General features: G+C 39.9%; 1 protein-coding gene across 4 annotated transcripts in view; it reads right to left on the reverse strand.

The window, feature by feature from the left end:
* USP3 (ubiquitin specific peptidase 3) overlaps positions 1 to 12,050 on the reverse strand; it is a 237,031-nt gene that overhangs the window by 43,702 nt on the left and 181,279 nt on the right. For all 4 annotated transcript variants that reach the window (XM_043471729.1, XM_043471728.1, XM_043471727.1 and 1 more), the window contains exons 4-8: positions 9,616 to 9,699; positions 6,193 to 6,274; positions 5,152 to 5,234; positions 3,830 to 3,943; positions 1,079 to 1,192 (exon numbers count right to left, since the gene is read on the reverse strand). In XM_043471729.1, the coding sequence (XP_043327664.1) occupies positions 1,079 to 1,192; positions 3,830 to 3,943; positions 5,152 to 5,234; positions 6,193 to 6,274; positions 9,616 to 9,699 (477 nt within the window). The remainder of the gene's footprint in view (positions 1 to 1,078; positions 1,193 to 3,829; positions 3,944 to 5,151; positions 5,235 to 6,192; positions 6,275 to 9,615; positions 9,700 to 12,050) is intronic.

A 12,050-nucleotide genomic window follows, 5' to 3' on the forward strand; every position in this document is an offset into this window, starting at 1 on the left:
ACCACTGGCAGTGATTTTGGAGCCCAAGAAAATAAAGTTGTCTAACTAGGTGATTGATAGAAATTTCTACCAGTGATTAACAATAACTTAACAATCATTTCTACCTTTCCTATTTAGAGTCAGATAATTCTAAAATTCTTACAAGATATTCTTTCCTGAGAAGAGATTTAAATAACATGAAATAGAAAAGAAATATCCTTCAAAACAAAGACCAGGGTTAACAATAGTCAATTACATCTGACCCTCAAGGCCACACTCTTCAGGAAGGCAACAAATTACAGTCCTGTTACCCTTCAGACATTTCTCCACACTACCCATAGATCTGAATCACTCTGAGACAATCAAGCAAGATACACTGCTAAGGTTTACTACACCGTGCTGGCTTTAAAAAAGGAGAGGAGCATATATTAGATGCCAGAATCATGACTAGTAAGAACCATGATGTGCTTCAGAAAGATAAAATCAGCAGAAGGTGGCAAAGACTGTTGTCAAACACCCGCAGTGCTTCAAATCTGCTGCTCGCTACAGGGCTGATGAGCCTAGGAGAAGAGGGGCTTTTCTGACAGCAGGGCGTTTCCCTCTCAAGTGAGACTAGATAAACAACATGGAAAACTCAGTGACTCTGCAGCCATGTAAGGAGATGATCTGTTCATTTTGTTACTGTCTGAAAAATTAATCTTATGGACTTAACTACAGTCTGGAATACAGTACCATGGTTTTCTACTGATTATATTTGGATTTTTTTTTTTAGCTGAAATAAGACAGTGTATAATGATAATTACTGTTTATAAGATTTTAAAAGAATCAAGGAAATTTTGCCCAGTATGTTTTCCTAGAGCACATAAGTTATTTATAAGGTCTTTGCTTTTATAACAACAAAATGCCCTGCTTTTTGTTAAAGACATTTCTGAGGTCTATTATTTAAATACATTGTCTAGTAGGATATATCCAACTTACCTTCTCCTTAAAAAACAAAACAGTCTTCGTTACCAAGAATACCACTTGTTGGAAATTGTTTCAGGAACAATGTAAGGACTACTATTAATGTTTTAAATATCCTTCATTAAATATTACTTACCTAAAATTGGGCATAATCTTCCAAACAACATAAAATAAGGACTCTGGGCTAAATGCAGTCTGGCTACCTTGCCATAAAGCACAGAGTGTCTTTCTAAATTCTTCCACCAAAGACCTAGAAGAGAGGAAGGGATGATGAGACCCCGCCGCATTTGCAAGAGGCTAGTGTTTTAGTACACAATGCCAAATTGTCTAAAATTCACAAATAAAATATGAAAACATAAAAAATTTGGTCTCTTCTGAACTAAATCTGACAGTTAAGTAACAGCATCTCAAAAACCCATACAAAAATCGGTAATTACTTGACAAAACTAGTTTTTTAACTGTATGGTGAACTCTTGAGCATGCCAAAGTACCATCATACTTGTAAGATAAAGCAATGGATAAGTCACAAACCAAAGTACTTACTGATGCGTATTTTAAAGCATGTAAAACAAGTAACAGAATCCCTTGTCCACCTCCTGGCTCTTTCCTTCTTGCCCCTCACTAGGAGGACCTCTCAGACTTGTTCGGGACTGTCTGCTCATCTCTGCTGCAGAGAGGTAATGACTGCAGAGCTTCAGAATTCACCTCTGTACTGCTACTGCTAAGTCACTTCAGTCGTGTCCGACTCCGTGCGACCCCATCCCTGGGATTCTCCAGGCAAGAACACTCAAATCCAAATCTGAAACCCACATTTTTCTCATGACTGCTTTTATTCAGGTGTCTCCAGGTCCAGCAGGAATTTCCTCCTGGGCGTCCTCTTGTCTCTTCCCACACAGTGTGTCCTAAACCTGCTCCCTGCTCCTACGACCGCCTGGTCGCCACTCACTCCCCCCACAGGAATACAGCTTCCACTTTTTTCTTGGCATTTGAGTTCATGGAATAAAAAATTCTAGCATGTCCAACTTCTGACAAATCCCCTTAAAGAGAAAGAGTGGTCCTTCTTCACTCCTCCTTTCTGCCTTCCGGCTAGAGTGAGGTTGAAACAGGGACTCCCCAGCAGCACTGTGGACAGCGTAGATGAGAGCCACAGGCAGGGATGGTGGACAGAACGTCAGGTGAGCCCAGTGATTGTACGAAACAAAGCTAGATGGATAACCTCCAACTTTTACATAAGAAAATAAACCAGGGGATGCTTAAGTCATCATTAGTTTTGGTTTTCTATGCACAAAGGTAAACTTAAACACCTCCTCAACTGCAATGACTATATGTGTCAATACAGCTACCATCCTCATAGACACCGGAGAGATTCTCACCACCTTCTTTCTCAACCCCTGTTATCCAACAGGTTCCTGAGATAGAAATTATGTTTTTTACTTCCTAGTACCTCAATCCTCATCCTGTGTTTGAGGAACTCCATCTTAAGAGTCTTGTGAGAGTCAAAGCCTGCCTCCCACTATGGAAGCTGAAAACGCTAAATACTTGCTCCTCAGCCCTTGCCACACTCCCTCCTTGCAGCCAGGATTCAGGTACATGGCCTTGGTATGCCTATTTGAAGCAGGAATTAGAAACGAGGCTGTGACAGTGCCAAATCATTTCAGGTGGCAACGAGCATCTTGAGTGTGGGGGGGCGGTGGGGTGGCAGATGGGAGGAGCAATAACAGCAGCTTCCCCCCAGCACCAACTCCAGCAGTGCTGGCAGTGGGAAAACTTAGGCAGGGCATGGACAGTGGTCCTAATAAGGACACCTTTATGGATGCCTGGACTCATTAACCTGATTTTCCACCCATCTGCTAATGGTAAGTTCACCAAAGACCTTCAGTGAATTCCTTTTCTGCATAAGATGGCCAGAGGCAATTTCTGTAATTTGTAACTAAACCCTAAATCACACTAATGCATCAAGTACTACTAATTCTTCCCTTTTGTGCACATGTATTTTTTCCTCTTCATTTCACTGCTATTCCCTCTAACCAATTACTATGAAGTGTGAAGAAGCCTCCTTGAACACAGGCATGTTCTAGCTCATCCTGCACGCTGCTGCCAAAGCAGACTCTTACAACTCCACTCCTCATGGTATCATGCCCTCCCTGCACCAATGTCTGGCTACACTGCATATTCCACACTGCACACTATTCTAACACGGTCTATGCTATTCTCCCTCAGCCAGGCAAGAAGAACAGTGTCAGACTGTTAAGTATTAGATTATGTGTGGCTTTTCAGAATGTGTGGGGATGGGGCGTGTGAGAGCAGGGATGGGCAGACAGGGAAAACATTACATTGTTATAGCCTCATTTCAATAATGTTAAGATGCCTCTTACAAGCATGATAAGATGACACAACTTCTGAACCCCAATAGAACATGGTTTGAATTTGAATACATATTGTTTTGGTTCTCAATAATCACTTGTCACTTCCTCCTCCCACATCAACTAATAATTGACTGTACTGCCCCATAATGAATTTGATAACTGCAAATTAATTATTCAAGACAGGTTTACCTAACCCGATCACACAAGTTAATTCACAAAGACTAATGACATTCATGCTGCTCTATACCTAGAACTGTGCTTCATTCATAGACGTCAATTTTAGAATGCCCCAAGCCATAGACTCCACAAGTAGAGTGCTGAATTTGTCCTGTCTGCTAGGTAAATAGAGATAAAAGAATTCCGACAATTATTAAGATTGCCAGCTAAATAGTGAAACACAACTGTCAAGAGTTTCTTTTTAAGTGCACGTGCCTATTTACTCACATAACACAATGGAAATCACCAGTAAGAGTCATTTGTTCTGTAGCTCAAAGCCAGAAAGGACATATTCTGAGACTCACACGTTGTTATCCCCCTGGCTCCTGGTGTGGTACGTTCGCCGTCCTGCTGTCTTCCCATTCCGTAATTCCACAGCAGGCAGCTCTTTGAAATAACAGCAAAACTGCTCAATGTTACTATTTTAAAAGGAAGGAAAGAAAATTATTTTTTAACTGTCCTAGGGCCTGTAAAGAAAGTATTATGAGACCCACATATGGATTTTGAAAATGTGATCTGTCAGTTTCTCATTAAAGTGGTATTCAATGCAATCTCTTACATCATGTTTCTTCATTAAGATTCCTCTTTTGTTCCCAGAAAACAATACAAGTAGATGACTTTGCAGAAATAAAGAAAGACCTTAAAGCAAGTTCTCTGTTCCCAAGATCCTCAATCCCCCTTCCCATTCAGAGATTGTCACCATTTCTTTCTTTTCAGGGTGTTTGTTTCCAGGTGTTCAATACTTTCCTCCAGCAGAAGCAAACTATGAGAGCAACCATATTGTTTGAATACACTATACAAGTAACAAGGAGAATTCAGTAGCAACTAGAATTTCTTCTGCAAGCAAGAAAAGCTGAGAGCCAGCCCCTTTAAGGAGAGAGCACATGTGGCTTCTGGCCCTGGGAAAATAATTTATTCTGGTCTTTGACACCACATTAGAATCTGAAAGTACACAACTTTCTAAATAATCTCTTTTAGATAACTTAGGTCAGCCGTGTTGCCTGTTTTATTTTTCACTGCTCATCCTACACGTTGAGGATCCTGATCTAATGACCATACTTAAGACTCAACTAATGGCTGAACTGAGTTCTCTGAACAAGGTTCTTTACAGCCCAGGGGTCTGTGAACTATGGCCCACAGGGCAAATCTGGCCCTGCGCCAGTGAGCTTTTCCATTTTTAAAGTGAGTTTTGTATTTTTAAAGAGTTGTTTAAAAGGGAGGGAAGTATTGAAGGGAGGAGGAAAATATGTGAGAGGGCCTGGATGTGGCATGCAAAGATTAAAAATATTTATTTAATCTGGCCTTTTTCAGAAGTTTGTTGGCCCATGCTCAAGCCTATTTAAGAAGTGACAGGAACTAAATAATAACTGCTAACAGTTATTTACTGCCAGGCACTGCTCTAAGCACTTTATGTAAATTATACACTATCTTCCCAGCTACTCCATGAGGCAGACTATTATCCCCATTTCACTGATGAGAACACTAAGGCACAGGGAACTGAGGTAACTTGCCCTGAGTTACCAGGCTAGAGTCAGGGCCAGAGACAGAACCTGAACGTGGACCCTTTGCTCTTAACCATTCCACCAGAAACTAACATTAGATAGTTGAGGTCTGACTGTAACATTACCTGAGTGACTGAAGGATGGCGTTCATGAAACACGTATTCCCCAAATTCCGAAGGCCCGTGGCACAAATAGCAGTGGTGCTGCCCTATAAAACGGAACAAGAGGCGGCCTCAGTAACACCAAGAGAAGGCCAACTGCTTCAGACATCACAGAGCCAAGGCCTGTATTTGAAACTCTTAGCATCAAGCCAGGTTGCAATCAATCCTTTTCAGTCCAATGAATATTTCAAATTCTCTTTCTACTCTCTGTATAAGTGTCTGAATATTTTTAGAAGGCTGCTTCTGATCCTAGGACTGTTCTAAATGGAAACTTAATAGGAAATCAGCTTTAATAAGTACTATGAAGTACATGATGTAAAAACCAGGAAGGTCCTTAAAAGAAATAAGTTTAAGACGTCATGCCTTTATTATTGTTGTTATTTAGTCACTAAGTCATGTCTGACTCTTTTGTGAACCCATGGACTGCAGCCTGCCAGACTCTTCTATCCATGGGATTCTCCAGGCAAGAATATGGAGTGGGTTGCCATTTCCTTCTTCAGGGAATGTTCCTGACCCAGGAATCAAACCCAAATCTCCTGTATTAGCAGGTGGATTCTTTACCACTGAGCCACCTGGGAAGCCCTGACACCTTCATAAGACTACTAAAGCTACTACAAAGTGGAAAAAATATAACTAAGGAACAAAACGTACCATAACTTCAGACCCACAGAATCTGCAGTAGGGACCTTTAGCACAAGGAAGCAACGATCTCTGGGACCCTATGCAAAAGGGTAACAAGGTACACGAGGAGGCCTTAAGAACAAATGCTCGCTAAGGTACTGGAGCATGGTAGTAATCCTGACGGAAGGCAGGCACTGACAGGCTCGCCGGGGTATTTAGTCACATCAAGAGTCGTGAGTACCAGTGGCAAACACTTTGTAAAATATTCCAAATACAAGACATACGTTTATAAAATTTCATAAGGGGGTAACATTAATGTTAGAGTTGTAATCAGTGACTAGACCTCAACCAATTCTTGTATTTGAATAAATTTTAATTACTTACATTTACTTTTAGTAACTTGCTGTTCAGTGATGAGTTTTCCAAAAGTTTTCTTTTCCTATGCCTGTCAGCTGTGAAAGATGAGCTATTAAAACACAAACAGACAGTCAGTCAGAAAGACATGCCTACATACATACCACCCAGCAGGATAGAGAGCAAAGGTGCCGTGCTAAGCTTTGAGGGTACAGCCCTGGCTGACTGAGTAGCCAGGCCAGGGAGGGACCCAGGAGGCCGCTGTGGCCTACCAGTCCTTCTAGTACTGAGGAGTTCCACTTCCCCTGGAAATCCCCACTGCTCCTCCAGGAGGGTGGGACTAGAATCTGCCACCTCCGGGCACTTCCCAGAGAAGCTGGCCAGGTAGATGTGGTCTCTGAGACAGTCCCTCTCCTCTCCGACTCTGTCTACCAATGGTGAATCTCCAAACGAGAGAATATACACACCACATAAAAGAGGGAAACCCTGGTCTGACATGGTTATTCTGACATTTAACATCAACTCTCAAATATTCTATTTCTTTCTTAATTTTGGTAAAGGTATCCTCTTTTGTTTGTATGTTGTAACAGATGATCACATAATCTGAGTCTGTGGAATGAAAATACATTAGAGGCACACAGGCATACACCAACTCCTTTGATTCAGCTATACTACAAAGCATGTTGTAAAACAGATCTTGAACAGCACATAAATTCTGAATCAAAATTATTTAAATTTTTCACAATGAAAGACAGATCTTGTTTGAAATTTATCAGAAAGTAATTCCTATCTTCAAAGGGTCACTTTAAAATGATGTATCAGGGAACTAATCCAAAGGAAGTAAAAGCTACTATTATTAAACAACACAGACTTTTAAGTCTACCAACCCTTTTCCATCTTCCAAAATTATCAGGCTAATCCAAAGAAAATATGTAATTATTTTTCTTTCCAGAATTTCCACATGAACTGCCTTGAGAGCAGTAGATCTAGTGACAGTCAGCTGCTTCAAATCTAAAAATATTCTTAGGAAAAATGTCTTCAGAACTGTATGTGCCTCTCATACACTGATGACAAGGTAAGAAGTGATCAACCCCGTATGTAGTATGAAAGAGAAAGTGCCTTGAAAGTGAAAGTAGCTCAGTCATGTCAGACTCTTTGCAACCCCATGGACTATACAGTCTGTGGAATTCTACAGGCCAAAATACTGGAGTGGGTAGCCTTTCCTTTCTCCAGGGGATCTTCCCAACCCAGAGATCAAACCCAGGTCTCCTGTGTTGCAGGCGGATTCTTCACCAGCTGAGCCATAAGGGAAGCCCACATATAGTATAATGTCAAGTTATTCCTTCATAAATTCTGTGAGGAAAGAAGCTGAGTCACAAGCACAGTGACAATGCCTAATAGCTAACTTTTATTCAACCTATACAAATAAAGCCTTTAGCTTTCTAAAATATGTTATTAAATTTTACCATTGGTGATTCTCAAAATGGCAGAACCCTTTAGATCCATGCTATTTAACAAGGTTCAGTTCAGTTCAGTCACTCATTTGTGTCCAACTCTTTGCAACCCCATGAATCGCAGCACGCCAGGCCTCCCTGTCCATCACCAACTCCTGTAGCCGCTCACTACATGTGGCTAGTAAATTTAAATTAATTCAACTTAAATAAAACATAGAATCCAGTTCCTCGTCATGTTGGCTCATTTTCAAGTGCTCCACAGGCACACATGGCCAGTGGCTACACAGTGTGATTATACAAGGTTTCTGGTATACAGTGCTGCTCTAGAGATAGGCTGGACAGTTGGCAGTAAAAGTCAAATGCAGTCATGGATCTTCCATTGTAGCTTCCAGCACAGATTAAAGGCTGTGTTTGAGAACATCGAAATAAACTTAGATAATGTTTCTCAACACAGAAGAAGGGTTGCAAGGTAAGTTTTTCAGTGGAGACAAGGTAGTCTGTGACACCTTTTACCTAATGAAGTGGTCATTGGAAATAAAAGATTTGAAAGCTGCTTATATAAAAGCATGCAGGTTCTTGAAAGTCCTGTTCTCCCTCTGACTTAGTTCTGATGAATTTGTCATTGAGATGATAGTCTTTTCTTAAGAGAAAACTCTAGGTGACAGGGAGAAATAATTTGGTAGCTACCTCCTTCTGTAACAAAGAATCAGGTTACTAAGATCTTTACAATGATGTCATCACACCAGAGAGTGATGTTACAAAAACTACTGCAAGAATCTCCTACGTCACAGTTAATTGTGACAATTTCAGACCAAACTCAATAGTCTAGATCTGTGTGTCTACAGCTGTCTCTAATCCTAGACAGGGCTCCTGCTGCTCTGTTCAAATTAAGAGAAGCGGGGAAGCACTTTGAAAAAGTGAGGTGCCCCAACAGGACAAGCCAAAACGTACTTAAATCCAAAGTGTTCTAATTAGTTTAGATTTTAAGGAAATCATTTCCTCCCTTTTCAGCTTACAATCCATATTTAGTCAGAAACATGCAGAGAGACTTTGGTTAACCAAAGCTAGACAGTGTTTAACTTAGAGAACTCAGGTCATTCTCTATCACCACACAATTTAAAAATACCCTGCTGGCTTTATGTGTAAGTTTGCTAAAGGACTCCAACTTCTGGCATGTTCTCACAATGCCATTTATACATCAACTGTCAAAATGAATCAGATGGCACCTGATGATCGGGAGATTTACACGGATTTCACCTGAGTCAGCAATCACTCCAGGACCATGCTTCCATCCACTGCAGCACCAGACATTGCCACTGGGGCTTCTGTTTACTGCTTGAATTTTGGGTCCAGTGAATTGTATCTGACTAACCTATTTGGCTTCAGCAAAAAAAAAAAGAAAAAGAACTATTCACAGTAGTTTAATTTCTTTATGATGACAAAGCATTTCACAGCTTCCTATACTTTCAAGTGATAAATACTGGTCCTAACAAAAAAGAAAAAGAAGAAACTAGGATCTTCTGCTGTCATATAGATGCAAAGTAAACAATAATATAGTTAAACCTATTTTCCCTTAAAATTTATACATAAATTTCAGAGCTTCTAAGAAGACCTCATTAATACATTTGATAAGGGTTTTCTAATATTTCAGGTAACCCTATAATGATTTTGGATCATTTTCTGCCCTTCCCTTGCACTAGCAAAACTCCCCTTGCAAATAAACTGAGGAACTTATAGGATGGTGGGTAGTAACTAAAAAACAGGCTCTGGACACCCTGGATACAGTTATGACAGATACTAAATGAAATAAATGCTGAGTTATGATCACTGACAATTTTCATATACCTAACTCCAAAGTTTATTTTGCTCACATTTCAATCACACTAAAAACATTGAGTGTGATGAGGTTATGGAACTCATCAACAAAAATCCCACTCAGAAATTCTGAAAGACCCCTCAACCCCATTCCATCCCTTCTTTCCCAAGGTCTATTACTTACTTTTCCAAGTTCTGTAAGTGTTCTCTGACTTTCTGTACCAGTCCCAGCTTGGTGTCATTAACCACAAAATCATCACAGCGATAACTGCAAGGAAAATATTAATCAGTGTGTGTAAAGAGCTTGAGGAAACCACAGTAATGAAATCACTAAAACCATGCTGCCAAGATGGTCACGTGGCTCTGCAAGCAGTTACAGTCAGCGGTGAGTTCAAAGAGGACTTAGAATCCACACTGGAATGTTTTTAAAGAGCCCTTTTAAAAAGCCACGTAGGCAATGAACACTAGTTTCTTTTCACATTTTTATTCAAAAGCTCTTCAATTCCTCTTCGAAAATGAAATAGGCTGCGACATGTGTTATATTCCTTTTAGTGGTGCATAATACATGGAAAACGAAATACAAAGCACCAATTCTATTCATGTAGCATGAAGCCTAAAGCTTTAATGTGATCCCTCCCAACTCAAATTAATGGGGAGAAGAGATGTAAGAAAAAAGCAGGAAAAAGATAATTAACCTGTAGGGATATTTGAATAAAAAACTAAAAGCTATACATTTTACACGCCAGCCAAGCTCCTCTGTCCATGAAATTTTTCAGCCAAGAATACTGGAGTGAGTTGCCATTCCCTTCTCCAGGAGATCTTCCTGACCCAGGGATAGAACCTGGGTCTCCTACCCAGGCAATCTGCCTAAAGAACTGCAGGCAGATTCTTTACCGTTTGAGCCACCAGGAAAGCCCCTTTTACACATAATTTAATTTAAATAAACTAAACTGAGAAGAATGAATCTTTTCATTCTGCAATGTTAGAAAACAAAAGTATAAAACAGTGACTACGTCTTGCAGGAAACAAACACTTTGAGGAAAGATGTTTAAGGTGTTCTTTAGAACTGATATTGTGTGTGTGTGTGTGTGTGTGTGTGTGTGTGTTAGCAAGTCAATAAGCAAATAATATAAGGAATCAGACATAATAAACTCTAACTTGTACATTAGCATTCAATTTTTTTTCCTGGAATATGGCCAATTTTAACTGAAACAACTTACAGGCTAGTACCAAAATATTCTTTTGAACTGCAGCTTTGTACAAAACCACTTATTAAAACTACCAAAGAATAATGACAATAACAATGCCATTCTTCTGAGCAAAATTTTGAATGCCTAGCAATTAGCATGGAGAAGGCAATGGCGACCCACTCCAGTTCTCTTGCCTAGAGAATCCCATGGACAGAGGAGCCTGGTGGGCTGCAGCCCATGCGGTCGCTAGGAGTCGGACACGACTGAGCGACTTCACTTTCCCTTTTCACTTTCATGCATTGGAGAAGGAAATGGCAACCCACTCCAGTGTTCTTGCCTGGAGAAACCCAGGGACAGCAAAGCCTGGTGGGCTGCCGTCTGTGGGGTCGCACAGAGTCGGACGCGATTGAAGCGACTTGGCAGCAATTAGTAATTATTAGGTCAAATCTAGCACAATCCAAAAACTATTTCTTAAATACCTGAAACCAGGCTATTCAAAAATTGTAAAGAGGATGGGGGAAAGTAATTTGTTTAAAAAAAGATCACACACAAAAACATGGCTTATGTCTCTTAGCCACAATTTACACTTGTAATTATTTAACAAGTCCCTCCCCCAAAATCTGACTATTTAATGCTGTCAATCAAGAGTCTCTAATATTCTCCAAGCTCCCATGGTTAATCCTTAACATTTCTACTAATAGCAAAAGCTACCATTCACATCCCAGACTGTTTCTCTATGATCAAAACCATCAGCAATGGGAGGAAAATAATTCTTTATTGGTTTTATAACAAATACATAAAGCAATTAAATTCGTGGAAAGTTTCAGTTCCTTGCTTCTTCTCAGCATAAATGTTAAGCGGGTAAGGTCTACTCTATAAATCTGGGATTAGGGCACTTCGTTCCTCTGTGAATCCCAGGCATGCACTAGAGCATGAAATTGTATTGTTACCCTAATTCTTGCTTACATTTTCATTTTAGATTGGCATAAACATATACATGCACTTTGACTAAAAGAATGATCCAGTGTTCGAAACAAAAACAACTCCAAACGCTACTGTTCATCTGGGGAATGAGTCTAAGAGCAAATTTAGATGGCCTTTCACATATTTCCATGCTGCTAGTCTACCTAATTGAAAAGTGAACCCTTAACTTTCACACACACAGGAAAAAAATGGCTGCTTTGTTTAAAGAAACAAATTGCTTTAAATTATATGAAGTAACTGATTTTTTTCATATTAAAGTAATTCTTTTTGGTGTGACATGAATTCAGCCTTTAGCATTTGTTAAAGGAACATTTTCATACATTGAAATACAGTTTATTTATGACCTTGCTCCATTCTGAACTAATCTGCCTTAACTGGGTCTATTTACTTCATCTCTTTGAGTGTTCATCATTAAAGTGAGTAAGTTGCTCTAGGCTCTAGAGCT

The sequence above is a fragment of the Cervus canadensis genome, chromosome 6, assembly GCF_019320065.1.
Source record: "Cervus canadensis isolate Bull #8, Minnesota chromosome 6, ASM1932006v1, whole genome shotgun sequence".
Taxonomy (NCBI): Eukaryota; Metazoa; Chordata; class Mammalia; order Artiodactyla; family Cervidae; genus Cervus; species Cervus canadensis.